Source organism: Rhinatrema bivittatum, chromosome 2 (assembly GCF_901001135.1).
Source record: "Rhinatrema bivittatum chromosome 2, aRhiBiv1.1, whole genome shotgun sequence".
Classification (NCBI taxonomy): Eukaryota; Metazoa; Chordata; class Amphibia; order Gymnophiona; family Rhinatrematidae; genus Rhinatrema; species Rhinatrema bivittatum.
In genome coordinates, this window is record NC_042616.1 from 465,366,428 (window position 1) to 465,394,349 (window position 27,922).

Sequence of the window (27,922 nt, forward strand, 5' to 3'; positions counted from 1 at the left end):
TGGCTACATGCTAGGAAATGGAGAAATTATTTACCTGATAATTTCGTTTTCCTTAGTGTAGACAGATGGACTCTGCATCCTGCCCATGGCTGCCCCAGAATCTGGAAAACTCAGGTGACAAACACAGAGAACAAGATAAGCACGGGTAAGCCAAGTATTACCCCTAGTTCAAGACACCCTAGTTGCTGGGTGTTGGCTTTATTTGGTTGAGTGCACTAGCAGTCTCCAGTTTGGAAATCAGTTGAACTAGTCCTAGTTAATCAAGTTATTAGAGCACACACATATCCACAATTGCTTTTCGAGGAGAATACTGAAGAGCTAAGCTTCCTGCACGGGTATATGTAGGCTGATGTCAGCTTTGAAATCTGACTCCGTCTCCCATCTGCTATCAACTATACCCATTGGTCCTGAGTCCATCTGTCTACACTAAGGAAAACAAAATTATCAGTAATTTCTCCATTTCTTTCTTTTTTTTTTAATTTTTTTTATTCTGGAGCCATTGGCCGTTTTCACTCAAGTCTTCTTGTTGCAGAGCGTAACTATCCCTCTCCCTCTTCCTCTCCCACCCCCTTCCCACTCCCCGACTTGCATGGGGTTGCCAGGGAAAGCAAAGCAAAGTTAGATTTGTGCCCCAAAGTCATGGCGCAACCTTTTACTGGACTTCCCTGTGATGTGTGATTTAAACATTGATTTATGTTTCTACTCGCAGGGTAAAAACTGACCTTTGACGGTGGTGTTCCGGCTGTTGTGACTCTTTAAAAATGGGGGTGGGTGGGGAGGGCCTACCGGAACCGCAGCTGTGTAGATGAAGACACGCTTCCTCTTTAAAGGGGCGTGTGCGCATGGTTTTCCGAATCGATCCTGCTTCAGTGTTCAAATGAGACATTGTAATATGCTGGTGACCGTCCGTCAATAAAGAAATGATTTACACAGACTTTGTCTCCTGAGTCAGTCCTTGCAGGTTACGTGTACAAGTGAGGGAAAAAAGTAGCATATGATAGTGGTCCGCTCCTGGGTAGCTGAAGTAAATCCAGCCTCTGTGGGGCCTATGCAATAAAGCTCAGTGTGCACACTAAAAATAGCGTGCTGTTCGGGGTTTCTTGCCAATACTGAGTACCAGCACCTTTTTCCTTCACCTACTTGTTTTGCCCTGTGGTCCCTCAAAAACACACAAAAACCGCCCCCCCCCCCCCCCCCATGCATTCTGCATGTGAGTACCGGTACATTTTTTTTTCCCAGAAAGATAGCACTGGTACCATGTAATAAAACGATGATGTGCCTGTTACGATGCTACCTTCTCTTCCCAGTATCTGTGCTAAAAATTAGTATGTGCCCGGATGTAAATAAAGGTGCATCATATGCAGATGAGGCTTTGATATATGCACGGTAAATAGTGCAGTAGGCTCTCTTCATGCATTATTTTCTATAGGCTTGTTAACACCAAAAATGTAATGCCTGTCTTTGGACCATGTGTTAAATTTTGTGGGTGAGGCGCCCCCTAGTGGCCTCATTCAGCAGCCCTAGTGGTGGTAGCAGGAAGGCTCCAATTTTCCTCCCGTCAGATAAGACGGAGGACTGTCTGGAATGGTAAGCACTCATTCCAAAGGGAGGGGCGGGGCTGGGGAGTGGGAGGAGGACAGTTCAGGCCACAGGATCGGGGGAGCCTGGCTGTCTCGTGCTGCCATGGGTGGGGTGGTGGCTGATGCCCGGGTCTGGGGAGTTAATTTCTGTAGGCAGATGACTGCTCTTGCATCACTTCCCCACCTTGATGGGGATGGTATGGGGGGGAATGAAATACCCCCTGGTAATTGGTCCCTTTCACTTCAGGCTGGCTAGCACGGGATTTCTTAATAGGTAGCATGGGCATTACGCTTTTTTTTTTTTTTGTTTCTATTAATGTTAGTGCTGTGGCCACTCTACGGAGGTTAAGTTTCAGTGCGCCCCCAGGAAAATGTATTGCACTGCACATTATGTCACGTATTAACGTGCATGTAAACATTTTTACTGAGTCACATGCTATAACAACCACAGTACCCTTCATCTTCCTTCTCCCCTTTGTGCGAGTACTATTCCTGTTCACTCTATTGGCTTCTTCTATGGCAGCAAATGTATAGCTCCAGAGCTCTGGATGTCGTGCCTTCTGTTGTCCGTATAGTATGGACATAAAAGAATGAAGCCTGTGGTGACTTAACTGGCCACTGTTAAGGAGGCTGTACAGTAAAAGGTATCCCTCCTGGCAATGCCTCCCCAACCCCTCTTAACAACTATTCAGGCAGAAATATTTCAGCTATACAGGAGGCAATGAGCTGCAGACTTTACTGGGTCAACATGTTTTCATTAAAAATGTGTGTTCGGCTCTTTGCCTCCCAATGTTTGGGGATGGCATGCTAGAACTCTTCCTCCTGATTTTATTCTCTTGGCTTCTTGGCCAGCATTGCTGACATGAGGCTTGAATTTAAATCCTAATTTCATTACCATTCAGAACTGAAATAGCCAGCCTCTCTCTTTTTATTTTTTTCCCCACCCTTCCTGGCACGTGTTCTTAGTTGCTCCCTGCAAGGTGAAACTGAGCTTCCATGCACACAATGACCCCTGTGTCATCTTGTCACTGGTAAATACACAGTGTAGGCAACATAAGTGCAGCTAAACGTGTGCCTATGCTTATAGATGTATACTTTATTTTTTTAAGTGAGGGAGGAGACCACATACCGAATAGACCTGTTTTGTCAGAAGAGAGGCTCTGGGGAGGTTGGGGTTGCCAGCGGGCTCCAGTTCTGCTGGTCAGCCTGATCCAGTTCTGTCGTTTCCTCGTTGCATGCATGGACTTTTAGTTCCGATTTCCCTGTGAAAAACAGTACTAAAGTTCCCTGTGCAGGCCGTGGAGCAAGCCCAGCAGCACTGAACGAGCCTGATCAGAAATGGAGTCAGTTGGCAAACCTTGGTGTAAGGCTGCTGCTGTTCGGCCCTGTTGGATCTTTTACGCCTTTTGATTGGGCAGCAAGACTCTCTACTTGAGACATTTTAGCAGTTGCAGTCCGGGTCTCTCTCAATTGCATGACTGGTTACAGTCATGGACGAGGCGTACACGCTCAGCATGGAGGCAGACAATTCTGAGGCAGCAGGCGAGCAAGTAGCAGTCTCTGCAATACGACAAATACAAAGTCGAGTCCAGGCTGAGGTCAAAGCCCAAGGCAGGTTGCAGGATCAGATAGAACAGAGGAGGAACCAAGGCAGGTGGGAAACAGGAGCAGACGGGAACTCGCACAGCAACACGAGGACTGGGAACAAACAGGAGCTAAAGCTTGGATGCCAGAGCTGAGAAGCAGAACCCACATTCTTGTGCTAGCCAGTTAGGGCTGGGCTGGGCTTTGCTTGATCCAGTTTGGAAGAGTTAGGGTAGAACTGAACAGATGCTTGCACCAGAAGGGGCGAGCCAAATGGAAGATGACTGAGCACCGGATCGCAGAGTAGCTCATTGGGGAGAGCAGTTGGCTGGGAATCTGCAGGACGCCAGTTGCGACCAACCGGCTCTGAGGCATTCAGAACCTGGCATCAGGAGAAGAGTGACAGTGGGGCTGACTCCAGTCAAAAGTCCCTGCTCCCGGCTGGGCGACCACTGCAGTGAGGGAGACGGTAACTGAACTTCCACTGGGTCACTGTGGAACCCGCTGCAGCAGGTGAACAAAGATTACTTTGAAAAAGCAGTGTGGTCCCCCAGACTAGAGCTGGCAAGAAAGGGGAGAATGTACAGAACTGCATGAATCTTCTTTCTGTGATAGAGTCCCAGCTAAAGTCAAGATGATGGGGGGGATGGGGGCCACTTCTTAATCTGCCCGCGGATCCTGCAGATCCTGCGGTCCCATGGATAACTTTGTACCCCAGAACTGCAAGTTCACTCTCTGAGGGAAGCTCCCTTTGAGAATGAGGGCGGGTGTGCACAGAAACAGAAACATGGAGGGTTACCTGCACGGAGCGGCAGTTGCTACCATGAAAAACTTGCTGGGCAGACTAGAAGGAGCACCTGGTCTCTTTCTGCCAACAGTACTATGTTACTAAGTAAAGCAGCCCTGTAATCTGCCCCTGCATGGGAACAGGAGCCAAAAAGTGTATAATCTGTGTGCTTAATTTGCCTCCCCTGACCTGCCTCATTCCTTTTTTTTTTAATATGGGTAAAAGCATGCACCGTTCGTAGCAGGTGTACTTTTATCTGCATCCGGGGTGGAGAAAATCGTAATACATTATTACACAACTGAACAACCTGCTCGTCTGTGCAAGACCCTTTGTTTATTGCCTCCTATGTGTGCACCAGAAAGCAAGGTGCGTGGGTTACCTGCCTGAATACACAGAGGGGGAGCTACCAACCTGCTTTAACGCTCGCCTTGGACATTAGAAGGGCGAGCCTTCGCCCAGGTCTTGGGATCGGGGGGACACCAGGATTTATCAAATGAAGTCTGCGACGTATCTGTGTGGAGTAAGTCTGAATAACAAACCAAGTTAATAAGGACAAAAAAAGAGAGAGAGAGAAAAAGGAAAAAAAACGTTCTCTTTGGATAAAGCCCTGTGTTTGATGACTGTGAAAGGGACACACCTTCCTCATGTCCAGCTTTTAAATTGTTTTGGTCTTTTTGAAGCAAAATGGAAATCTCAACGTAAAACTCATTATATAAATGCCAAAACAATTGCTTTTTTTATTTTTATGGGTTTTTTCCAATTATTTATATAATTATCAAAAATATTTTTGTGTGTGTATTGTACCGCATCAGCAAGCCTGTCGGCGTACCTCCATGTAGACTCTGAGTCCGCCCGGACTATTAAATCATTTGCGGTTTACTTGGTGTTAATAATACCTCCCCAAAACTTCAACAAAGATGTCTTCAATAAAAAGTGTTTTATGATAATGTTTCAATAAGGGTATTTCTTGAATAAGTGAATATCCAAAAACTGTAATCTCTTCTGATCTGGCTCGCTTTGTCAGGAGCCTTAATGTTATCTTCTTACATAGGATATTCTTATACCCTACAAATCATTCTCATTCTTGTTCCAACCACGGGACAACAAGTCTCCCGCTTCTTTAATCCAGGATCCTGTTCATGGATAACATTAAGGCTCCTGGTGAAGCAAGCCAGATCAGAAGAAATTAGAGTTTTTGGATATTCACATATTCAAGAAATACCCTTGTTGAAACATAATCATAAAACACTTTTTGTTGAAGACATCTTTGTTGAAGTTTTGGGGAGGTATTATTAACACCAAGTAAACCGCAAATGATTGAATAGTCCGGGCGGTCTCCGAGTCTACATGGAGGCATGCCGACAGGCTTGCTGATGCGGTACTACACACACACACACACACACACTATGTATAGAAAAATATTTTTGATAATTATATAAATAATTGAAAAAAAACATAAAAATAAAAAAAAGCAATTATTTTGACATTTATATAATGAGTTTTACGTTGAGATTTCCTTTTTGCTACACAATTGCACGACGTGGAAATCACTCTTTGGCTCTTTTTGTATTTGATCTTTTTGAAACAAGGCAATAGAGTAGGTTAAGGGAGGGGAAGAGTGTTTCAATTAAGTGCATATGAGTGAGGAACTTAAATTGTTGGAAGGGTTCCAGGGAGAGGAAGTGAAGGATTTCTGTAGACTCCACTCATGTTGGAAGAAAGGGAGGCTGTTAGTAAGGGACGTGAAAGGGTAATAGATGGGCTGTGAGCTCCTCGGTGCACTGCACTGTCTGGCATAATGGAGTAAGATTTTTTCATGCTAAGTGACTTCAGTATCGAGTTGTATTTTTAGCAGGCATTCAACCTACTGTGCGTGTTAAATTTGGAGAAGAGTGAAGGTGACTGGTGATTCTCCATTTAGGAGCCACTCAGGTGTAGGTGAAAGGAGACACTTAAACAACTGGGGGGGGGGGGGGGGGGAGAGGAGGGCTGTGGTTGTGGTTGTGTCTACAAAAAGGGTGCTCCAGGTCTTATTCTCTCTTGTGGTAAGTTTTTTTTTACACCCGGGCAGCTCAGGTTACAGGATGGGACGAATAACTTAGACCCCGGGCAGCTTTTTCGTAAGCACAGGAATAGAGGTCACGGGCTTACTTGTTTAAATAGTAACATAGTATTGACAGCAGAAAAAGACCAAATGGTCCATCTAGTCTGTCCACCAAGTTTCTCATGGTAGCAATTGCCGCTCCGTGCAGGTAACCCCCCATGTTTCTGTTTCTGTGCACACCCGCCCTCATTCTCAAAGGGAAACACCACAAGGAGCTTCCCTTAGAGAGTGAACTTGCAGTTCTGGGGTACAAAATATGGCTCTGCAGGATCCATGGGCAGATTAAAAATGGTCCCCATCGCCCCTCCCTCATCATCTATTAATGACTGTACCTGTAAATCCTGTGACCCCCTGGGAACAAGCAATGTTCCCTCAAATTTTTGAAAGACCGCATGTGCAAACCTTTTTTTCTTTTTGTGCAGCATTTTGTAAGCCAAGTTCAAATTTGTGCACCATGAGCTCATATAATGCAAATAATATTGGGATTTTTGTGCATGTTATGTTTTGCCGTGTGTGCGAGGTTCATGACCTCTAAGCTGCGCACATATGTGTGCAGCTTAGAGGAAACAGTGTACAGAAGGCTGTGATTTTGGGTAACAGCACCTGCTTTTGTGTGTCTGCCATGGTAATGTTCCTTTTCCAATAGTTAGATGGGTTTCTTTTTTCCTCTTGGGATAAGTTCTGTTGGTCTTTTCTCCCCATCCATCGCTCCCATATAGGGAACTTTAAATTCTGGGAGGTGAATTTCATTATTTCTGTCTCATTGTTTATCAACAAACTTACTCTTAATTATTCTTCTGCACATAATTCTTGTCAACATCTGTTGAGTTTGACTAATTCTTGTGAAAATGTTCTAAATTAAACAAAGGAAATTTTTTTTTTTTTAAAATGTAGTGCAATAGTGGGAACTTTCTGCAGTAACATTAGTGGCCCATTTCCCACTATTGCAGTACAGTTGGAATCAATTACAAAGCACCATGTTAAAATATGAAAAAAAGGGAGAGGATAGAGTCTTAAAACATATCGTTTTCAACAATCTAGGGCCGGCCCAGTGGCTTAGTGGCAAGTGCCATGGAGGGAGCTGGGTTTGATTGCCAGGTCCCACTCTTCTGCTCTTTGGCTGAGCTACAGATGCTGCAGAGTTGGTGTTCACAGTCCCCCATGGGGTTTGGGTGGGGGAGGGGGAGTCTGGTTATTACACAGCACTGATGCCCAGAGGCTTGATTTGGGACCCATGACTGCAGTGAGGAGCTCTGATATATGGGCCCCAGCCCAGAGCTGTCACCACAGTGACCGGAAGAGGATGGAAAAGTTCTCGGGTAGCTGAGGATGAAGGTTCGTGGTGCCAGACCCTTGACCCTGATTCCAACTGAGCTGGTGTCCCAAAATAACAGGAAGAAATTGCCGGGCCTCCCCCATCGCTGTGGTAAACAATTAGTAGCTTTCTTAAATACTGATTTAAAAAAAAGTGCAGTGGTTACCCTTTAAATCTTTTTGTAATAAACCTTAACAGCGCTGGAAGCAGCTCCAAAGAATGAAGGCAACATTTCCAGGGGGAACGTAGCTTTAATAGCAAGCAAGCCTCAATCACCTGATAACTGAGAGGAAAACCTGTGAGAGCACTTCTTCCCTGCACAAGGCACCAATGAGGCTTTCGTTTGGCCTCTATTTGGATGTTTTCACAGCCCTGTGTGAGGGTTGAATTCTGCAGGTAGACATGTCAAGCAGAAGTCTGAAAGACTTTTTTAATTTGTTTCCTTTTTGTGAATATTTTCATAACCCTGTATGAGGACCAACATCTCCTGTTTGTTGCCTTTCAAAACTCCACTCTGGGAGATGGGCAGAAGTTCTGGAGTATGACTGCTGAGACTGACAAATTCTTTTAGTCTAAATGAAAGGACTAGAATTGTGGTTCTCATTCAGTCCAGAAGAGCACCTTTACAAGTCATCTTTTTGGGTTTTCCTTAATGAGATGGGTTGCATGCATAGGGTCATCGTTAAAAGGACTATTTTTCCTCCGGTCTGTACGTTATGAAGAGAAATATATATTAAATAAGCCCCACTGTTGATTTATGTACATACAGTATATCTCATGTGTATTTGGTAGGGATAGCCAAAACCGGACTGGCTATAGTGCTGCTGAGGACTGGAGTGAGAGCCACTAGACTACAAGATTGGTTTAGTTCCAAATAGTTCCTCATTGAGAGAGGACCACAGGACCCATCTCAACCTGCTGTAAATGTGACAGATGCAGGCCATCTCTTATTTCAACATCTGAAAAATATTTTGGAGCTTGTCTGACCATTGGGCAAATGAGCAGAGATGAGAACTTGTCAGCATTTCTCTGCACCTGCCAGATGCGTGGCTCTGCAGTGCAATGACTCTTAAAGTGACAGTAAGGCACTGGTGCCTAGTGATAATCTCTCTGTCCTCACTGTCTCATCTCCATCTCTGATCTTCTGTCCTTTGATGTCTTGTGTCCTATCCCTGACCTCTCTCCCTTCCCTCTTAATAATGCTCTTAACTATGTAATGTGATTATCCAGTTGTGTAACATTTTTATTTATTGTGGTTTTTTTTTGCTGTTTCAATGGGCAAAGGTTGAACCAATATCACTTTGTCAGTAGCCCCGTTTATTAGTGCCAAGTTTTGCTACCTGTGACTTTTCACACTCTGTATTTTTTGTTTCTTAAGCCGATCCCCAAGCCGGGAAAAGAAGAGGAGTCGCTGGGAGGATGAGCGCGAACGCTCCTCAGAGTCCCGGAAAGCCAGCAAACCAAAGAGTTACACCTCCATCAAGGACAGGGAGCTGGCAGAAGAGATTCCCCTCGAAAAGAATGAGCAGGATGTTGAGGAATTGCTCAAACCTGTCTGGGTTCGCTGCACCCATTCAGAAAGCTACTTCTCAAGTGACCCCATGGACCAAGTGGTAGGTAGTGAGTCCTAGCACCCCCTGGGTCACGCGGTGCCCAGCGGATGGTCACAGCCCGAGTGTTGCGCCCCCATGAATCAAATCGTCTAAACTGAGGGTACCACCCTGTGAGTTCTGCTGAGCACAAGGAGGACAATGTTCGAAGGCATTTCCATGCGTAAAGCAGCGCTGCCGCCTCAGCCAGCCAAAGCAGTCCAGACGGATGGGTTATGCTCGCCATCCAGCAGGTGGAAACGGAGACTTAACAGGTTTGCTGGCCTTTACCCCTTATAGGCTCAGCCTGCCCGCGTTCTCTGTCTCCAGCAGATGGTAGGCAAGCGTCCCGGGCTGCGTCTCTCCTGACGTTTAGGCCGGGTGAAAAGATGAAGCCGGTGGATTAGGCTGCTTCCGAGGTGGAAGTCTCTGGGCTCCCTCCTCTGATCGAGCCGCTCTTGGGGTTGGAAGTCCTGAGTTTCCTCCCCCCCCCCCCCCCCCCCAGTTGAGTTTAGCCTTTTCTATCAGGGGATCTTCTCTTTGGAATGGAATTTTTATTTCCAGCCCCCCACCCCCCCCATTTTTCTTCCCCTGCTCATTTTTAGTTTTCTCCTTGTCCTCAGCCTCTCTTCCCTGAAAACAAAAAAACAAAAAGGAAGTGAATGGAAATGGAGATTCTCTTCTTTCTGAGCCTTTTCTCTCCTTCTGTTTTCTTTGCTTGTTCTTCTGCCGGGAGTTTTGAAGTTAAAGTTTAAAAAAAAAAAAAAAGGAGAAAAATGTTACCAGTTGACTGTTCTGGCTCGAGCAGGAGACCAGGTATTTGCTGGTGCTTATTTCTTTGTTTTGGAGGCAGACATGAGCAGCAGCTGTGGCTGCTCCAGTGGGGCACGGGAAACGAGCCCCCTTGGGGCCATGTGTGGAATGCATTGAGTCGGGAAGAGGAAACTCTTTAAGGAGCTGTGAGGAGGAGAGGAAGAGAGCACACAAGGAGGAGCGGCACTTTTTTTTGGGGAGGAGGGGAGGGCCAGGCTGTTCCCACTGGGGTGTTTGCTGCTGGGGTGGGAACAATGGCCATATTGGAGCTGCAGCTTATCATTTCTTATGTTTAAAAGTTTTATTGGCATTTTCAATAACAAAAGTACAGCCATACCAGGAGGTGCGTGGTACTTCTATACCACCTGGTGTTCTTATCAACAATATATAACAAAGATAGTACAAAGTTTAACCCCGTCCCCCCCGAACCCCCCCATCCTAGCCCCTGAGTCCCTGATAGAGGTATTGAAAAGACTAAAGAAGTGCCCACCTTGCTGCTAGAGGTCCAAAAGCTACTGCTCCAGGTAGTGTAAGTCAATAAGAGTGAAATTCAATCATTTAGCAATCTGCTTCTGGCGTGACGTGGAAAAGTCTGCACATATGGTTCCCAAACATCTAGAAAATGTCGCCTGTGCCGAGGTGAGCTCCTGGCCGAAAGATATTCCATATGCATCAATGAGTAAAAGAGGTTTCTCCATGTCCAAAAAGAAGGTGGTTCTACATCCCTCCAAACCAACAGGATTACCCGCTTCCCCAGCTTAGCATTTCTGTGTGGTGGCAAGGGCAGGATTATATTTATCCCACTGTCCACAAGAAGAAGATAAAGTCCTTGAGCATTGGTTATGTTCAGGGTGTTTCGGAGGCAGCCTTCTTGCCAGGCAGTTTTTTGACCTGATCACAGTTGCAAGGGGTATGGCCCCTATGATATCAGCAGGACATGACCAACGAGTTAGTTTTCTAACACTTCGTTGGTTAAGCTTCCCTTGTGGTTCGGTGAGGACCTCAAAAGGTTGGCAGGGTTTGGAGGAAGTCTGAGGCAGGCTTCCAGAAGTCAGGTGAGAGTTTGGTCATGCCCAGTGCAGGACCGCAGTTGTTTTGCAAATCTCGAGGAGGAGTAAACTGGAGATTTTTATGGGATTCGAGATCTTGACCCTTTGATAAATACAGTCTTCTCAGAACTCCAGGAGAGAAAGTAAGGATGGAGGTGCCGGGGTGATGTGGATCTCCAGGATCTATCGTTGCTATTTGGGGGATTTACTCTCTCGATCAGCAGATTGGCTGTTGGTTATCAGTGTTTTACCAGAGGTGGGTCCTTGTTTCCTTAGACTAATGGATATTAGAGCACTTAAGGAATGGTTAAGACTTGGAGTGTTCAGCAGCTTTTATGCCTTTCTCTTGTCGTTTCACTCTGAAAGAGAAGCAGTGAGGATTACACTCAGTCGCTTCTGTTGCATAAGATGTGTAGTTGAGGTTTCAGTGTCACAGTGGACCACGGATGATATTTGATTTACTTTGTGGTTCTGAAGAGGGAGGAAGCTTTCAGCCAGTTCTAGGACTGAAACAGGTTGTTATATCCCTGAAAGTTTATCATTTCAGGGTGGGAACCTTGGAGTCTGTGATGGTAATGGTGAGTCAGTTAGCATTCTTAAATCTGAGGGAGCCATTTTTATTTATTGCATGTTGTACATTCCCAGAAGAATAGGCCCCTTTTTCAGTTTCAGGCTCTGTCCTTTAATTTGACTACAGCCCCGAGGATATTTTCCATGGAAATGCTTGTAGTGGTGGTTTCTTGACACAAAGCAGGAGTTTGGTTTATCCTTATCTGGATGGTTACTTGGTATGGGCACAGCTGGTCAATAGAGAGGTTTGGTTGTTGCAGCAAATGAGGTGGGCAGTAAAGTTGTTTTGCCAGGAGCAGGTGACTGCTCTGTAAGTTCCTAGGACATCTGGTGGCTTTTTTTCACACAAAGATAGATTGTGTGCAGCTGACAGTATAAAATATTCAGAAGCTGCAGGCTCAAGCGAGTTTATTCTTTGAAGATCAGGAATTCAACGGTGTGGAGTTATCTTCTAGATTTGGGCTCGATGGTAGCAACCTTGGATCAAGTCCCTTAGGTGAGAGTGCTTATAAGACTCCTGTGATAGGCTCTATTGTCCAGATGGGATCCTTAGTCTCAGGGTTATTTGATTAGGCTGTTGTTCCAGTAAAGGAATGGTTGGGTTTGGAGTGGTAGGCCTTAACCAAGGTTTTAGAATAAGGAGTGAATGTATAATCTCTTTCTTAGAGTACAGTGTTGACCATTGCCAGCCTGTCAGGATGGAGAATACTTTGTCAAGAGCTTCGATTCAGGCACTATGGACACCAGAAAAGGCTAAGTAGTACATAAATTGTTTGGAAAGCAGAGTGATCCGTTTAAGTATCCTTCAGTTGGTGCCTTCCTTCTAGGTCTGGCTGTAAGACTTTGTTAGACTGCCCCATGACAGTGGCGTATGTAAGTCTTCAAACAAGTACCCAAGATTCTTGGGGTGGAGAAAGAAGCAAGGCTCTTATTGGCTTGAATGGAAAGTCAAGAGTAATTTCAGTGACCCGCAATGCGGGGTAAATGTACAAACATAAGTCTTGGTATTAACTTTAAAATTCCTGGGGAATGATTTCTCTCCCCAAGGGGGAGAGAAATCATTCCCCAGGTCTCCCCAAGGGGGAGACCAGGGGTGGACATTTTGGCAGCCAACAAATTGACCAAGTAGAAAGATTTTCCGGCTGAAGGATGGAACTTAAGTCATCCAATTTGAATACTCTGATTTAGTTCTGGCCAGAAGAAGGTTTTTACGGGTTTCCTCTGTGGCCTGTAGTAGACAATGTCCTTCAATGAACTTCAAGCCTTCGAGGGATGATGTTGCTGGTAGCCACGATTGGACACAACTTCCTTGGTATGTGATCTTGGTTAGGTTCTTGGATTGAGATCCGTTACTCTTACCTTGGGGATGTGGTTTCACTCTTCTGGTTCCGGTGAAACAGCTTGAGGTGGTTGGAAGGTCTGGACCTTGAGAGGTCTCATTTTGTTCAGGAGGGGATATTGTCAGGAAATGATGCATGTCCTTCTGTGTTATACAAAGAATTCTACATCACTGGCGTATGTGAGTTTGGCAGATTTTCAGGTGTGGTGTGCTGTGCTACAGAATATACCCGGTGGCCTCTATCCCTTGCATCTGGAATTTCTGAAGGAAGGTTTGGACAAGGGCTTGGATCTCAGTTCCTTAAAGGTGCAAGTGGGGGGCTAATGCCTGGTGCAGAGGACAGGTATTAGGTAGGCTTCTATCCTCTCATCCTAATTAAAAAAAAAAAAAAAAAATTATATTTTTACGAAATCTTATAGTCCACTATCTTCCAATAATTTTGTTCAGGGCAGAGTACAAATACAAGTACATAATATAATCACACAAAAAATAAATAAAACATTTACAAAGTCCTTTTTTTAAACAGGTGTCTTTTTTTGGAAACTATTCTGTACAGTTTTAAGTGAATTTCAAATCACAAAAGTAAGCCAACTATATGTTTAAAATCTGCAACATCAATTTACTACTATGCATGGGATACCCTGCTATAATGGAAAGTAATGCAAGGATACATCTTTCTTTTGTGAGTATCAGGTTTTATGCCATGTCACCGAATGAGCTTGTGCTTTTATCTAGTGACAGATTACACCTTCTCGCATCTCATGAATACTGCTAGGTATCCCTTGTAACAACAGAAGTGACTTCATGGTGCTTGGAGAGAGGGCAGAACAGATGGGTGTGTAGGTGGTTTTCTCCTCAGTTCTTCCAGTTGAGGATAAAGGCTGGAGGCAGAGCAGCTCACATTCTGGAGGTGAATGAAAGGTGGTGTAGCTGGGGGTGTCAACAAGTGTTTTGGCTTCCTAGACCATGTGAAGGCTTTCCAAGAATAGCTAAGCAGAAATGGTGTCTGTCTATCAAAGAAGAGGTGAAATGTCTGCCAGGACAGACTGGCAGACCTAGTGAGGGGGACTTTAAACTACAATCATCCAGGGATAGGTGAAAAAAAAAGCCCTCAAGTAAGTAAAACATCAAACATTTGTATAGGAATTGAAAAGAAGGGTAACATCTGAAAAGCTATGTATACTAATGCCCAAAGTAAGGGAAATAAAATTCTGGATCTAGAGGCAGTCATGGAAGAGGCTGACTTGGATGTAGTGGCTGTCACAGAGATGTGGTACATGGAAAACCATACCTAGGATATAGTTATTCTGGACACAGCCTATTCAGGAAGGACAGGGTAGGAAGACAGGAGGAGGAGTGGCACTATATATTAAAAAAAAAATAAAAAAAAATGGTAAAGCAACAAAACTTATTTGCAAGTCCTGGGGTCTATGGCATGTACACTGGATCTAGTTCCCTGGGTGTTGGCTGATATGTGCCCTTTCAGAGGGCTTTTCTATCTTGCTGGAACACATTATCGGAGGAGTTTGAGTCCCTTCCACTCGAGGGTGGGGATTCCAGGTCCATTCTATCATGGTGGCTTTCTTGGGTCAATCTGGAACGAGGAGTGTAATTGGAGATCCCAGAATGGGTGATCGTAACCACTGATGCCAGACTTATGGGTTTGGGGAGCAGTGTGTCAGGACCAGACAGCTCAAGGCCAATGGTTAGTGGAGGAGGCTTCATGGTCTATCAGTTGGTTGGAGATGAGGGCAGTTTGGTTAGCAGTGCTTTTGTTTTGGCTACTATTGCTCGAACAAGTGGTGTAAATCTTGTTGGACAATGTGTTGATGGTGGTTTTTATCAACCATCAGGGGGGAACAAAATGTTAACTGGACTCACAAGAGGCTCAGAAACTTTCACTGGGTGGAGCTACACCTTCTGGTGAAATCTCATATTGCCAGGGTGGTCAATGTTCAAGTGATCTTTCTCAGTTGGCAGAGACTAGAACCCAGAGAATGGGAACTGGCAGAGGTACCCCATATGGATTTGATGGCATTAAGACAGAACGCCAAGGTGTCCAGATTTTTCAGCCGCAGGTAGGAGTACAGAGCAGAAGGACTGGTCTGGTCCTGCCTTGGTGGCGGGGGATTCTTCTATACATGTTCCCTCCATGGACCTTGGTCAGCAGATTGTTCAGGCAAATAATGCGGCATCTGGGTGACATGATTCTCGTGTCTTCAGAGTGGATGCAATGCCCATGGTTTGCAGATCTAGTAAACTTGGCAGTGGACGGGCTGCTAAGATTCAGACACCTGCAGAAAGTGTGTGTCAGGATCCAATATTTTTGAAACAGGCGGATTGCTTTTGTCTTGCAGCCTGGCTTTTGAGAGGAATCGTTTAAGATGAAGGGTTAATCCAAGGGATTCATTGCCATTTTACTGCAAGCTAGACGTCCGTCCACATCGTTGGCTTATTTTAGAGTGTGGAGAGTATTCGAGGCATGGTGTCTGCAGCAGAGCATACAGCTAACCCAGGAGTTGATCTCGCATATTCTGACATTCTTGCAAGGAGGTCTGGTGAAGGATCTGGCTTTTAATTCCTTTCGGGTACAGGTGGCAACCTTGGGCTATTTCTGGGATAAGGTCCAAGGAATTTCTCCGGCATTACATCTGGATATGGTAGGTTTTTTTTCGGGGGGCAAAGCATTTACAACCTTCGGTGAAAAAGTTGTGTCTCCTGGAAACTTAATCTGGTTCTGTGGATACTTTGTGGAGCTCTTTTTTAATCCTTGAAGAGGGCATCTCTAAAAGATCTGATGCTAAAGGTGGTCTTTTGGTGGCTATTTGTTCTGCCAGAAGGATTTCAGAACTTCAGGCATTGTCGTGTAGGGACCCCTTTCTGCAGATTTCGGTGGAGGGTGTTCATTGCGCATGGTGCCTTCTTTTCTGCCAAAAGTTATATCTACCTTTCATCTCAGACAGTGGAACTCCCCTTGTTTTCAAACTTGGATTCGCCTACGCCTCATGTGAAAGAGCGTCATTTGTTGGATGTGCGTCAAGCTTTGTTGAGGTATCTTAAGGTTACCAACTGTTTTTGGAGATTGGATCATGTTTTGGTGCTTTGGAGTGGACCAAAGAAAAGGATTAAGGCTTCCAAGGCTGCTATTGCGTGGTGGCTGAAGGAAGTGATTGGATTGGTGTATATTCGTAAGGGTAATTCAGCACTTGGGGCCCTGTGGGCTCACTGTACTTGGGCACAGGCAACCTGGTGGGCTGAATGTCAGCTTGTTTCTCTGGAAGAAATATGTTGAGCTGCATGGAAGTCGCACACTTTCACTAGACATTACTAGCTGGATGTCTGGGCTCCAGATTCAGCTGTATTTTGGGGAAAGTGTGCTGCGAGCAGGGCTATCACGTTCCCATGCAGTTTAAGGGAGCTTGGGGACATCCGAGGCATCTGGACTGATCTGGTGTATGAACAGGAAAGAAAAATTGGTTCTTATCTGCTTATTTTTGTTCCTGGAATACCTCAGATCAGTCCAGAGACCCACCCATTTCTGAGAAGCCTGCTCTTGTTTTTGGTATGTACATTATTCAACATATACCTGCTTATTCAACATATACCCACCTTATTCAACATATACCTGCTTCCACTCTGCCAGCTCCTCCGCAAGCTAAATCTTATCCACTACCTGTACGCTGACGATGATCAGATTCTGATTCCTATTACGGATTCACTTCATAAAACTCTGGACTTCTGGAACTCATGCCAACATGCCATCAACAACCTGCTGACAAGTCACAATCTGATTATTAATCAAAACAAGACAGAGTACCTTCTCATTTCCCAAGATGGAAACCACCCACAACCTATCACCAACCTGGCCTCACAATTAATCCTATCCCCACAAGTCAGAAACCTGGGAGTTATATTAGATAACCAAATGAATTACAGATCTTTCATCAACAACATCATAAAGGATGGATTTTTCAAACTACAAGTCTTAAAAAGATTGAGACCCCTCCTCCATCTTCAAGATTTCCGATCAGTTTTACAAGCAATCATTCTCAGTAAAATCGACTACTGCAACTCACTACTACTTGGCCTCCCTGCTAACTCCACAAAACCTCTACAGATGTTGCAGAACGCAACAGCAAGGATTCTAACCAAGAAAAACAAAAGAGACCATATAACACCCATCTTGAAAAATCTACACTGGCTTCCTATCAAATTCAGAATACTTTTCAAAGCACTCTCATCTATCCACAAGGCTATACATAACATCGCCCCACTCGAAATCAAGATCCCTCTTCAACCTCACACCTCATCCAGACCAGTGAGACAAGCATACAGAAACAACCTACAGGTCCCACCGATGAAGACAGCATTAAGTAAAAGAGCTTTCTCCACTGCCGGTCCCAAACTTTGGAACTCTCTCCCATCAGACCTCAGACTAGTGCAATGCCCTATTGTATTTAAGAAAAGACTCAAGACCTGGTTATTCAACCAAGCATTCTCCTAACTTCAGCTTTTATGTGTATTCCAACCTATGATCCCTTTCATTGGTAACCCCCAGAGAGCAATATTAAAAACCTAGCCTTATGCCCACACCTGTTCTTAACTCCAGCCTACATTAGGCCCCATATCTTTTACTTTATGTTGTTAACCCCAATTATTTTTATCCAAGTTCAATCTACCTGTTTATTGTAAGACATCCTCTTGTCATGGTTATTGTTTAGAATGTAAACCGACTTGATTAGTAATTCTGTTTACTGGAAAATCGGTATATAAAAGTGCTAAATAAATAAATAAATAATGCAGAGTGGCTTGCTGGTCAGAAGGTTCTAGTGTCTGTTAGTTGGGTCAGGGATCCCTGCTGCTCGGTCTGAGAGAGGGGTGAAGGTTCCAAATTATAAGTTTCAAGTTTATTCTGGTTATAATTAATCTCATTTTGGCTTGGGTACAGGCCATACCGAGGGACTGCAGGTTGCACACTAGATTAAGTAGCAGTGTCAGTAAAGCTTTTCTTCTCTGTCTCCATTTGCTGGTAGGGAGGCAAAACCCAGACATCTGGACTTATCTGGTATTCCAGGAATGAAAATTAGCAGCTAAGAACCAATTTTCCATTTTCCCTCTCATTTGAGGATTAGCTTGGTTATATCCCATCCCCTCTGGACTGGTCTGGCTGGATGAAGAAGGAGAAATTAATACTTATCTGATAACTTCCATTTCTTGAGTCCTGCTAGTCCAGTCCATGACCCCCCCATTCTGCCAAACATGTGCTTCTTCACCAGTTTGTACATTGGAAGAAAGCGTGATTATATTCTCTTTCCAATGTGGTGGTAAGTTGACTATTTTCAATCTATTTTATCTTCTGGAAAGGTCCCTGGCTGGGGGAAGGAAAGTTTTGGAAAATTGTTTAGCTTTTTACAAGAAATATTGATAGGCTGAGATCAGCACAGTAGCCTATGAGGAGTGACATCAGCCAATCTATTAGTCTCTGTCTCGATCTGCTAATTGGTGAGCATAACCTATCTGTCTGGACTGGTCTGGCTGGATTCAAGCACAGGAGATTCTCCTAGGACAAGCAGGATGGTAGTCCTCACATATGTTTGACATCATAAGATGGAGCCTGGCATGGAATACTTCTGTCAAAGTTTCTAGAACTTTGACTGACACACTGAGCATGCCCATGCCACTATCCGCGTGGCCATGCAGGGTCCCCCTTCAGTCTCTTTCTTTCCGCGATGCAGTTGACTCGCGGTGATGGAGCTCTGCTCGGTCTTCAGAGTTCTTTGGTTTTTTCCTTGCAATTTTTTCCCCACCTTCGTGTGGGGACCCCTTCCCTGATTCCTCCCAGTCAGTGGGCGGCATGGTAAGTTTTTACCTTCTTTGTGGTCTGTTAAAGTCTGTATTCTTTGCTTAGGGGCATCGCGTGATGTCCGGGGTTGCCGTTTTGCAACCAGATGACTCCCAAGGGTCGTCAGGCATGTTTAGATAAAATGGAGAAACTTTTTGGCCCCAAGAAGTCTGGGCCCTCCACGCGGAGTCCGGCATGTCGATGCCATAAGGCTGAGGGGATCCCACTTAAGCTCCCCCTCTGGAGAGGGGTGCCAGAGATCGACCACTGTTGGGGTCCTCCTGTTCCGGGACGTCTGATTCTTCATCCTCTTTGGCACCATGGAAAGTCTGGGCCGAGCACCGGAGATCAAGATCACCATCTGGGCATGGCTCCAGTTCCTGGACGGCGCTGGCATCAGTTGTGTTGCCCCTGAAGTGGCCCTGTGGAGTCCAGGCCTCACCCTCAGTTGCACCTGGGAGTTCGAGGCGCTCCCCACCGATACCTATGTCTGTGCCGGGCACCGATCCCCCTCGTTTCGAGGGCGATCCGGAGGCACCTGCTCCTTCTCCACCTGCCCTGTCCACAGAGGACTTTGAGGCGAAGCTGGGATCATAGGGTTCAGTTGACAGTGCTCCGAGCTCTCGGGTGTCGAACCGCAGTCCCTGTCATTGCTTCCACCGATGCCGGAACCCACTCCTTCGATCCTAACACCGTTGCTGGAGCACCTTGATTTATTACTTGATGTCCTCCCTATGCAGCTGATGTCGGGGGCTTACTCTGTCCCCTGGTGGCCATTGCTGCCTCCCCCTCTGGATCTATACCTATAGCCAGTTCTTCCGAGGAGGTAGGCTCGGCGCTTCCAGGGGCCTCTGGCGCCTAGACTATGGCTCCCGGCTCCAGCACTGGGCCCTTCGGGGACCTCTGTGCTGTTGATGTCATCAGTGCCCTTGGTGCCCCTGGTATCTCCGGGGCCCAGACCATGGGCAGTTAGCACAGGTACCCCGCTGACCTCTCCTGGGGATCTCAGTAAGGAGGAAGCCCCATATGACCCATCAGGCGACGATACTTCCGAGTCCTTGTTGCAACCGTCCCTTCCCGACGGCTTCACTCCGCCTACCTTTCTTTCTTTGCACATCCTCTTGCTGTGGATGGGCGCCTGGCTGCTGCGGCATCTGCCTGCCGTCCTCTCCGGCGTCCCCGGACTGGCTTGGGTGCTGCTTTCCACCATGCTCCGCTGGTACCTTAGGGCGCGCGCACCGCGTGGCCTTTACTCTTATTTCCTACTTGGTGCGACCCTCAGGGGCGTCCCCCTGTGATGACGTCACGCTGCCCGATATTTAAAGCCTAGAATGTTTGCTAGCCTTTGAGTTAGCAAGGGGAATCTTACGGATAGGATTCACTCTCCGTACCCAGCTACTCTGCCTCTCCTCTTAACGCTAACGGGGTACCCAGTCCTCGGGGGCCTCACTTGCTTTTCAGGTAGCTATCAGGAAACTGGTACTCGCTCCTCGAGGGCCCATGTTCCCTGACTCGCTGCCTGCTCCTACCTTCTCTTCTGCCTGGAAGGATTCATTATCTTCAACATCAGTGAGTACTACCATCTTCACCTCAGAGCTGTTCCCTGGAACCAGGTACTTGCTCCTCAAGGGCCTGCCTCTATCCCAGCCCTAGTGCCATCTCCTACATGGAACCGCTGTGTGAGTACATTACCTTCAAGCCTCTCATCTCTCAGGGATCAGGTACTTGCTCCTCGAGGGCCTGCTCTCCCTATCCTGGGGTTCTCCATACTGGGGCTTTGTGCATATTCCACTGTACTCATTATTCTCAGTTCTTTCCACTACAGCACTGCCTACCGGAGGAGTCGCTGTTCCAGCACCTGAGGGACACTAGCCCAGCCAGGCTACTTCTACTGCTCACTACTGCCACCTCTGGTGGCTTCAACACATTGTCTAATAAAAGATCAATCTCTGTGTTTGTGTGTCCTAAGCTGAGCCTGACCTGTGGCCTCTCACAGGGCTTCCCCCCGTGGGAGTGGTCAGCTGCCACAGTGTCCAAGGGTCCACCCAAACCTCACTAATTATAACAGTCCTCCTCTAATGTCTCCTCCAATGTCCTGTCGGAAACATCACCTCTGGAGGAACAGTGTCTATCTCCTCCAGAGGACTTGACCTTTGCCGGTTTTGTCCGACCATGACGGAGTCCATTCCATTCCAGCTTCTCACTGAGGAGGATGCTAGGCACCACATGCTGGAAGTGCTCCAGTTTGTGGACACACCGAAGGAAGTGGTAGCTGTTTCCATACATTAATTTTTTAAGGAGTTGCTCCTGCGCATTTGGGAGCAACTTATTCCGTGTCTCCGGTAAACAGGAAGGCTGATGCCATCTTCCTTGTTCAGAAGTCCCTTGGGTTTGAATGGCGCCAGTAACACCACCAGTCGGTGGTAGTGGAATCTGCCCTCAAAAAGGCTAAGCGGTCCCGCACCCATGCTTCTGTGTCTCCTGGTCGGGCCCATAGGGAATGGGACGCGCTGGGTAGGAAGGTGTTCCAGGGAGCGATGTTAATAGCCCATATCGCCTCCTACCAGTTATTATAGGGCCCAATACTCCCGGAACCTCTGGAGAAAAGTTCAGAAATTGGCAGACCGCCTCCCTCAACAGCAGCGGGAAGCGTTCCTAGTGCTTGTCTAGCAGGGCTTCTAGTGTGGTAAGCACGAGGAGCGTTCCACATATGATGTTTTTGAGACATCAGTCTGCATGGCTGCAGTGGGCATCAGAGCCTGCAGAATGGCCTGGCCCAGAGCCTCTGCTCTCCGGCCAGAGGCCCAGGAGAAACTTATGGACCTCCCCTGTACAGGGATAACCTTTTTGGGGATAAGGTCTGGGATGCTGTGGCTCTACAGCATCTTTCCACTAGACCTTGGACAAACCCCCCCCCCCCCCCCCCCGGCCAGAAGGCCTTTTTACCATCAGAGGAAATATTATCCTCCAGTCTCCCGCAGGCATTCTCAGCGGGTGCCCTCTAGAGGTCGCTCCAAGCAGCCGCAGATGCCTGGACCTCAGCCGAGTCCTGCTATGGGGTTTTGATTGGCAGAGAGGGAGCACAAGTATAGTCACCATACCCTAGGAGCCAGATCCACCAATGGGAGGCCGCCTGTACCTCTTTTTGAATCGCTGGTTAGCGATCACATCAGAACAGTGGGTCCTATCTATTGTTTGATGAGGGTATGATTTAAACTTTGTGAATGTGCCTGGGGACACTCCCCCGTGCCAGTGTTGGGGTCAGTCTTCCCCCATCAGGAGATCCTGTTGTCAGAGCTCTTCGCCCTCATTCATGCCAGGGCAGTTGAGCCAGTTCCTCTATGGCAATAGGGGATGGAGTTTTACTCCCGTTATTTCCTGATCCCAAGGGGACCGGGGGACTCCATCCCATTCTAGACCTATGTGCTCTAAATTGTTTTCTCAAGCAAGAGACGTTCAAGATGGTCTCCCTTGGCACTCCAATTACTCTCTTACAGGGAGGAGACTGGCTTTTCTCCCTCAATCTCACGGACGCATACGAGCACATCGAGATCTTCCGCAGTCACTGGAGATATCTCCGCTTCCTGGTGGGCTCCAGGCATTTTTACAGGGTGCTGCCGTTCGGCCTTGCCTCGGTGCCACGCGTCTTCACCAAATGCTTAGCACCAGTGGCAGCGCACCTGCGCCGTCTAAGGGCACAGGTGTTCCCTTACTTAGACAACTGGCTAATCAAGAGCAGCTTCCAACAGGGAGCACTCCAGTCTCTGTGGTTATCCATTCAGGTGTAGAGTTTCTTGGGTTCGTCATCTGCTACCCGAAATCCCAGCTGACTCCGTCCATGCGCCTGGATTTTATTGGTATCCACCTGAACACGGTGGAGGGCAAGGCCTATATCCCTTGTGACCGAGCACTCACCTTGATGGACTTGGCAAGCTTGGTGCATCGGAGCACATGGTTCACTGCCTGTTTTATGCTCCGCCTTTTGGGTCACATGGCGGCCACAGTCCATATCACTCCCTTTGCCTGCTTGCACATGTGCAGGGCGCAGTGGATCCTTTGGTCCCAGTGGCGGCAGGCCTCCCAGGACCTCAGTGTGTGTATATGTGTCACCCTGCCGCTCCAGATTTCTTTGGCCTGGTGGGAGGACCTAGCCAATCTGGAACAGGGTGTTCTTTTTTAGTCCCCCTCCTTCCAAGTTGTCTTCACTGATGCATCCACGCTGGGGTGTGGTGCCCACATGGAAGGGCTCCACACCCAGGGCCTGTGGTTGGCTCAGTGCCAAATGAACTTCCTAGAAGTCCAAGCGATCCATTACAGCCCTGTGGGCATTCTGAGACCGCTTGATGTCCAAATTGGTCCTCATTCAGACCAACAACAAGGTAGGCCAGGCTTGTTCCTCCTGTGCCAGGAGGCAGTTCAGATTTGGTTCTAGGCCAACTCTCAGAACATGTTGCTTCGAGCCGTCTATCTGGCGGGGACAGAGAATATAGTGGCAGACAAGCTCAGCCGGACATTTCAGCCTCACAAGAGATCTCTGGACCTGGCAGTAGAAAACATGGTCTTCCGTCTGTGGGGAACCCCAGACATGGATCTGTTTGCCTCCCGCTGCAATGACATGGTGGAGTCCTTTTGCTCCCTTTACTGGGAGGACAGCAAACCAGATGCCTTTGCTCGCCATTGGGGCAAGGGGCTTCTGTATGCGTATCCTCTGCCCCTGCTTGGTGATGAAGACGCTCCTGAAGCTCCGGCAGGACTGGGGAACCATGATCTTCATAGCCCCCTGTTGGCCGTGTTAGGTTTGGTTCCCACTCCTGCAGGACCTCTCTGTCCAGAATCCGATTAGTCTGGGCACTTCTCCGACCCTAGTCAAGCAGGATCAGGGTAGGATGTGCCATCCAAACCTCAGGGCATTGTCTCTGACGGCATGGATGTTGAAAGGCTATTCTTGCAGCCCCTGTCTCTAACGATTGATCCCAAATTCTGGTTACCTCCAGGAAGCGTTCAACTAGAAAGTTGTACAGCTTGAAGTGGAAGAAATTTGCCATCTGGTGTGAGCCGCATTATTTGGATCTGTTTACCTGCTCCACCCCGAAGCTGTTACACCTGTCAGAAGCTGGTTTAAAGACCAACTCTGTCAGAGTTCATCTCAGCACCACTGGGGCATATCATCATGCGATGAATGGTACGTCCATCTCAGTGCAACCCCTGGTCAGGCAGTTTGTGCATGGTCTGCTTCAGTCTGCTTCAGTTGAAGCCCCCTCTGCACCCTCCGCCTGTGTCCTGGGACCTTAATGTGATTTTTGCTCACCTCATGAAGGATCTCTTTGAGCCTATGTGCACGTGTGACCTGAAATATCTGCCTGGAAGGTCACATTCTTGGTTGCAGTCATCTCAGCACGTTGGGTCAGCGAACTTCAAGCTTTGGTTATGTACCCACCTTATATGAAGTTCTTTCATATTAGGGTGGGTCTTCATACTTACCCTAAGTTCTTGCCTATCGGACTTCCATCTGAACCAGTCTGTCGTCCTGCCTACCTTCTTCCCTAGACCTCATTCGCACCCAGGTGAACGGGCCTTGCATACTTTAGATTGTAAGAGGGTCTTGGCATTCTACCTTGAAAGAACAGCAGGCCATAGGCAGTCCACACAACTCTTCATTTCGTTTGATAAGAACAGAATGGGAGTTGCTGTGGCCAAGCACACCCTGTCTACCTGGCTAGCGGACTGTGTCTCGTTCTATGCGTGAGCAGGATTGCAGCTTGAGGGCCATGTTAAGGCTCACTCTGTCCGGCCCATGGCAACTTCGGTGGCTAACTTGCGAGCGGTTCCGTGAAAGAGACCTACAGAGCTACCAAGTTGAGTTCTCTCCATACATTTGCAGCTCACTATTGCTTGGACATAGATGGCTGCCAGGATAATAGCTTTGGCCAGTCTGTCCTCCGTAACCTTTTTCGGGTCTCAACCCAACTCTTCTGTTTTTCAGTTTCAGGCTGTCTTCCTTTGTTACCAACAGCACCCAGGTTGTTGTGCCTGTTGGCAGCTGTTTGGTGTCTGTTGGTCCTCTCCATTCGGAAACAGCCTACCGCTAGGTATTCACCCATATGTGAGGACTACTATCCTACTTATCCTAGGAGAAAGCAGAGTTGTTTACCCTGCAGCAGGTGTTCTCCTAGGACAGCAGGATGTTAGTCCTTACGAAACCTGCCTGCCACCCCACGGAGTTGGGTTTCATTTAAGTTTATTTTCTTTTTGTGATTCTCTGTAACGAGACTGAAGGGGAACCCAGCGTGGGCGCGCGGATAGTGGCATGCTGGGCATGCTCAGTGTGCCAGGCAAAGTTCTAGAAACTTTGACAGAAGTTTTCTGTGCTGGGCTCCATCTGATGAGGTCACCCATATGTGAGGCCTAACATCCTGCTGTCCTAGGAGAACACCTGTTACAGGTAAGCAACTCTGCTTTATCAGGTAAGTTTAAATTTCTCCTTTACCTACAGAAATGGTCTTTTACAAAATTGTGTACCTGATATGAGAGTAAACTTGTGCATTGACCACCTGTTGGCACATAATTTTGCCTGGACTGAGCAGAGGTTTTCCTGGTAAAGGAGATGGGGAGGGGTTCAAATATACAAGTATATCTTTGCATTTCCAAAAATATATGCATACATTTTTCCTGCGCTTAATAGCAGATGTAATTATGTGCAGATAGGTTTGGTGGGATAATTTTCAAAATATACTTGACTGTAAATGTATATTGAAAATTTGCATATTTGCCACCTGTTTTATGCAGGCTGATATTCCAGGACTAGGCAGCATGACAAAGAAGCATGCAGAGCATTAAAACTGAACCATTATCAAGTTTTTTTGGGGTTTTTTTTGTTAGTGTTATTTTATTTTTACTGAATGTTGCTTCTCTGAGGGCAAGCAGGATGGTAGTCCTCACACATGGATGACATCTTATGAACCTGGCCTGGAAAACTTATGTCAAAGTTTCTAGAACTTTGACTGTGCCTCACTGAGTAGGCCCATGCGTGTATTATGCCACGCGTCCATGCGGAGGAGGGAGAGAGGCCCTTCAGTCTTTCTTTTTTCGTGGAGCCCTCAGATTGCGGGTTTTTGTCTTACTCTTTCTGTTTCTCGCAGTGCAATTGCAGAATATGGAAGAAGCTGGTGTGCTGTTTGTTCTGTACACTCCTTTCGACCAGACAGATCCAGAGAGTACATTGAAACCAACTGCTCTTAGATGGAGTAGTAGCAGCCAAGTTTCCTAGTGAAAATCCTAGATGTATGTCGTGGGCCATGACTACTGATCTAATTATGGCCTGAATCGAAATATACATCAGGCGCAATGAGGAGTCAAAGTAGGCTTTAAATTTCTTTTGTAAAATTTGTCATGTACTTTACTGGCCCATAAAAGGGTGGCAAACTCATATTAGATTCCAAAGTTTGCATAGGAACTTAGCACCAGAGGATGTAATAATCCACAACATTTCAGGCCCCTAACAGGTGTTGTTTGGCTGCAGTGCCTGGACAACATGACCGTCTTGTGTTGCGCAGAGCACAGTACTCTTAAGAATGACCTTCATTCAGCTGCCTCTAACTCTGGAACCAATAGAGGTCCAGCCGAAAAATTTTGCATAGTTTTATTTGAGGCCCTAGTGAACATCTATACAAAATTTTATTCAATTTGAAGGTGAAGCGTGGATGATTTTCTAAATTGATCCACTTGACATGGAATGTTCCACATGGGGTTCTCGCCATTTATTCACATTACATTATTGTTTGGTCAGAGATGGCTGACATGACATCATGTTTGGCCAGTCTGTCCTCAGAAACTTTTTTGAGTTGCAGAACCCATCTCTGTTTCCGCCTTGGGAACATTGTTTGTATTTCAGGCTGCCCTCTCCTTGGTATATATAATATGAAAGAAAGGCTTGTTGCCAACAAAAATATGGTAGTTGTGCCCATTGGCACTGATTTTGTTCTCCTTTTTTGTTGGGAGCCACCTGTAGCTAGAGATCATCCATGTGTGAAGACTGCCATCCTGCTTGTCCTCAGAGAAAGTAGAGTTGCTTACCCGTAACAGGTGTTCTCAGAGGACAACAGAATGTCAGTCCTGACTATTCCTGCCCGCCTCCTCATGGAGTTGGGTCTTCACTTCATTTGTTTACCTTTGTTATAAGATTGAAGGGACCCCATGTGAATGCGTGATATAATGCATGCCATGGATATCATCTTTGAGGCTCAGTCAAAGTTCTAGAAACTTTGATATAAGTTTTCTGTGCCAGGCTCCATCGGATGATGTCACCCGTATGTGAGGAGTGATATCTTGTCCTCGGAGAGCCCCTGTTACTGGTACGCAACTCTGCTTTGGGTCTTCTGAACCATACTCTCGATTTTCGTGAGAAATGGCAAATTCAAAAGTGGTCGATAGTTCACTAAATCTGTAGCATCAAGTTTCTGAATTTTCAGTGATACATTTTATTCAAACTTCAGATATGCTACTCACAGAAAAGCTCTGGGATTTTAATCAATGTGGATACTCATCTTACCCAAGAAAAGGATCTTCTCAGTCATTCTCGATTTATAATTTCTCTTTCCTGTTCGTACCCCACATCAGTCCAGACGAGTGGATTTATGCATCCCTACCAGCAGATGGAGGCAGAGAATAAAGCTTTGAGGCACTGCTACATAACCGAGAGTGCCACCTGTAGTCCTTCAGTATTTCTCTGTCTGAGGTGGAGGAGGACACATCTGATGAGACGGATGATCCGAACCTGGTACAGAGGGATCCAGTGGATCTGGACAGGGACCCTGCTGGTGTGTTGCTGGATCCATTACAGGTCCTGAAGTCTGGAGTTTCAAAAAAAAAAATGTTATAGAGAAAAAGCTTGCCTCCCTGAGGTGTTAGGTTCCTTCATGGGCCATCCCTTGGGTAGAGTAGGGTGAGCAGGGGATTGGTGATCCCTGGGATAGCTCTGGCCTTATCGTCGGGGGGAGGTGATATTCGGTGGTTCTGTCTGCCTCATCCCCTCTGGATCTCTGTCGCCGGCCTGGGCTCAGCCTTCTTTGCAGAAGTAGGGAAGTTTTTCAGCTTTTCTTTCCCTTCTGTGTGTGTATCCCTTTAATTGCTTTGTAAAAAAAAAAAAAAAAAAAGGGTGACAGAGCAGCTTTACCTTGTGCTCCAGCAGCTGAGTTCAGTTTTGCTGCCAGGAAGCAGCTCAAGGTAAGAGGGGCCAAATTGCTGTGTGTGTGGGACTGGGAGAGCTTGTTCAGCACCCAGACATCGCCACCTGCAGTGTTCGAAGGCAGGGTTTATTTTTAGGCCACCTTTTTGCCGGCATGGCATTTCCC

The 27,922-nt window shown here is 46.7% G+C and overlaps 1 protein-coding gene across 1 annotated transcript in view; it reads left to right on the forward strand.

Annotated features, from left to right (window-relative positions):
- The window catches only part of DROSHA (drosha ribonuclease III), a 401,585-nt gene that overhangs the window by 42,984 nt on the left and 330,679 nt on the right, over positions 1 to 27,922 (forward strand). The window contains 1 exon segment of the mRNA XM_029587136.1: positions 8,749 to 8,983. Coding sequence (XP_029442996.1) covers positions 8,749 to 8,983 — 235 coding nt within the window.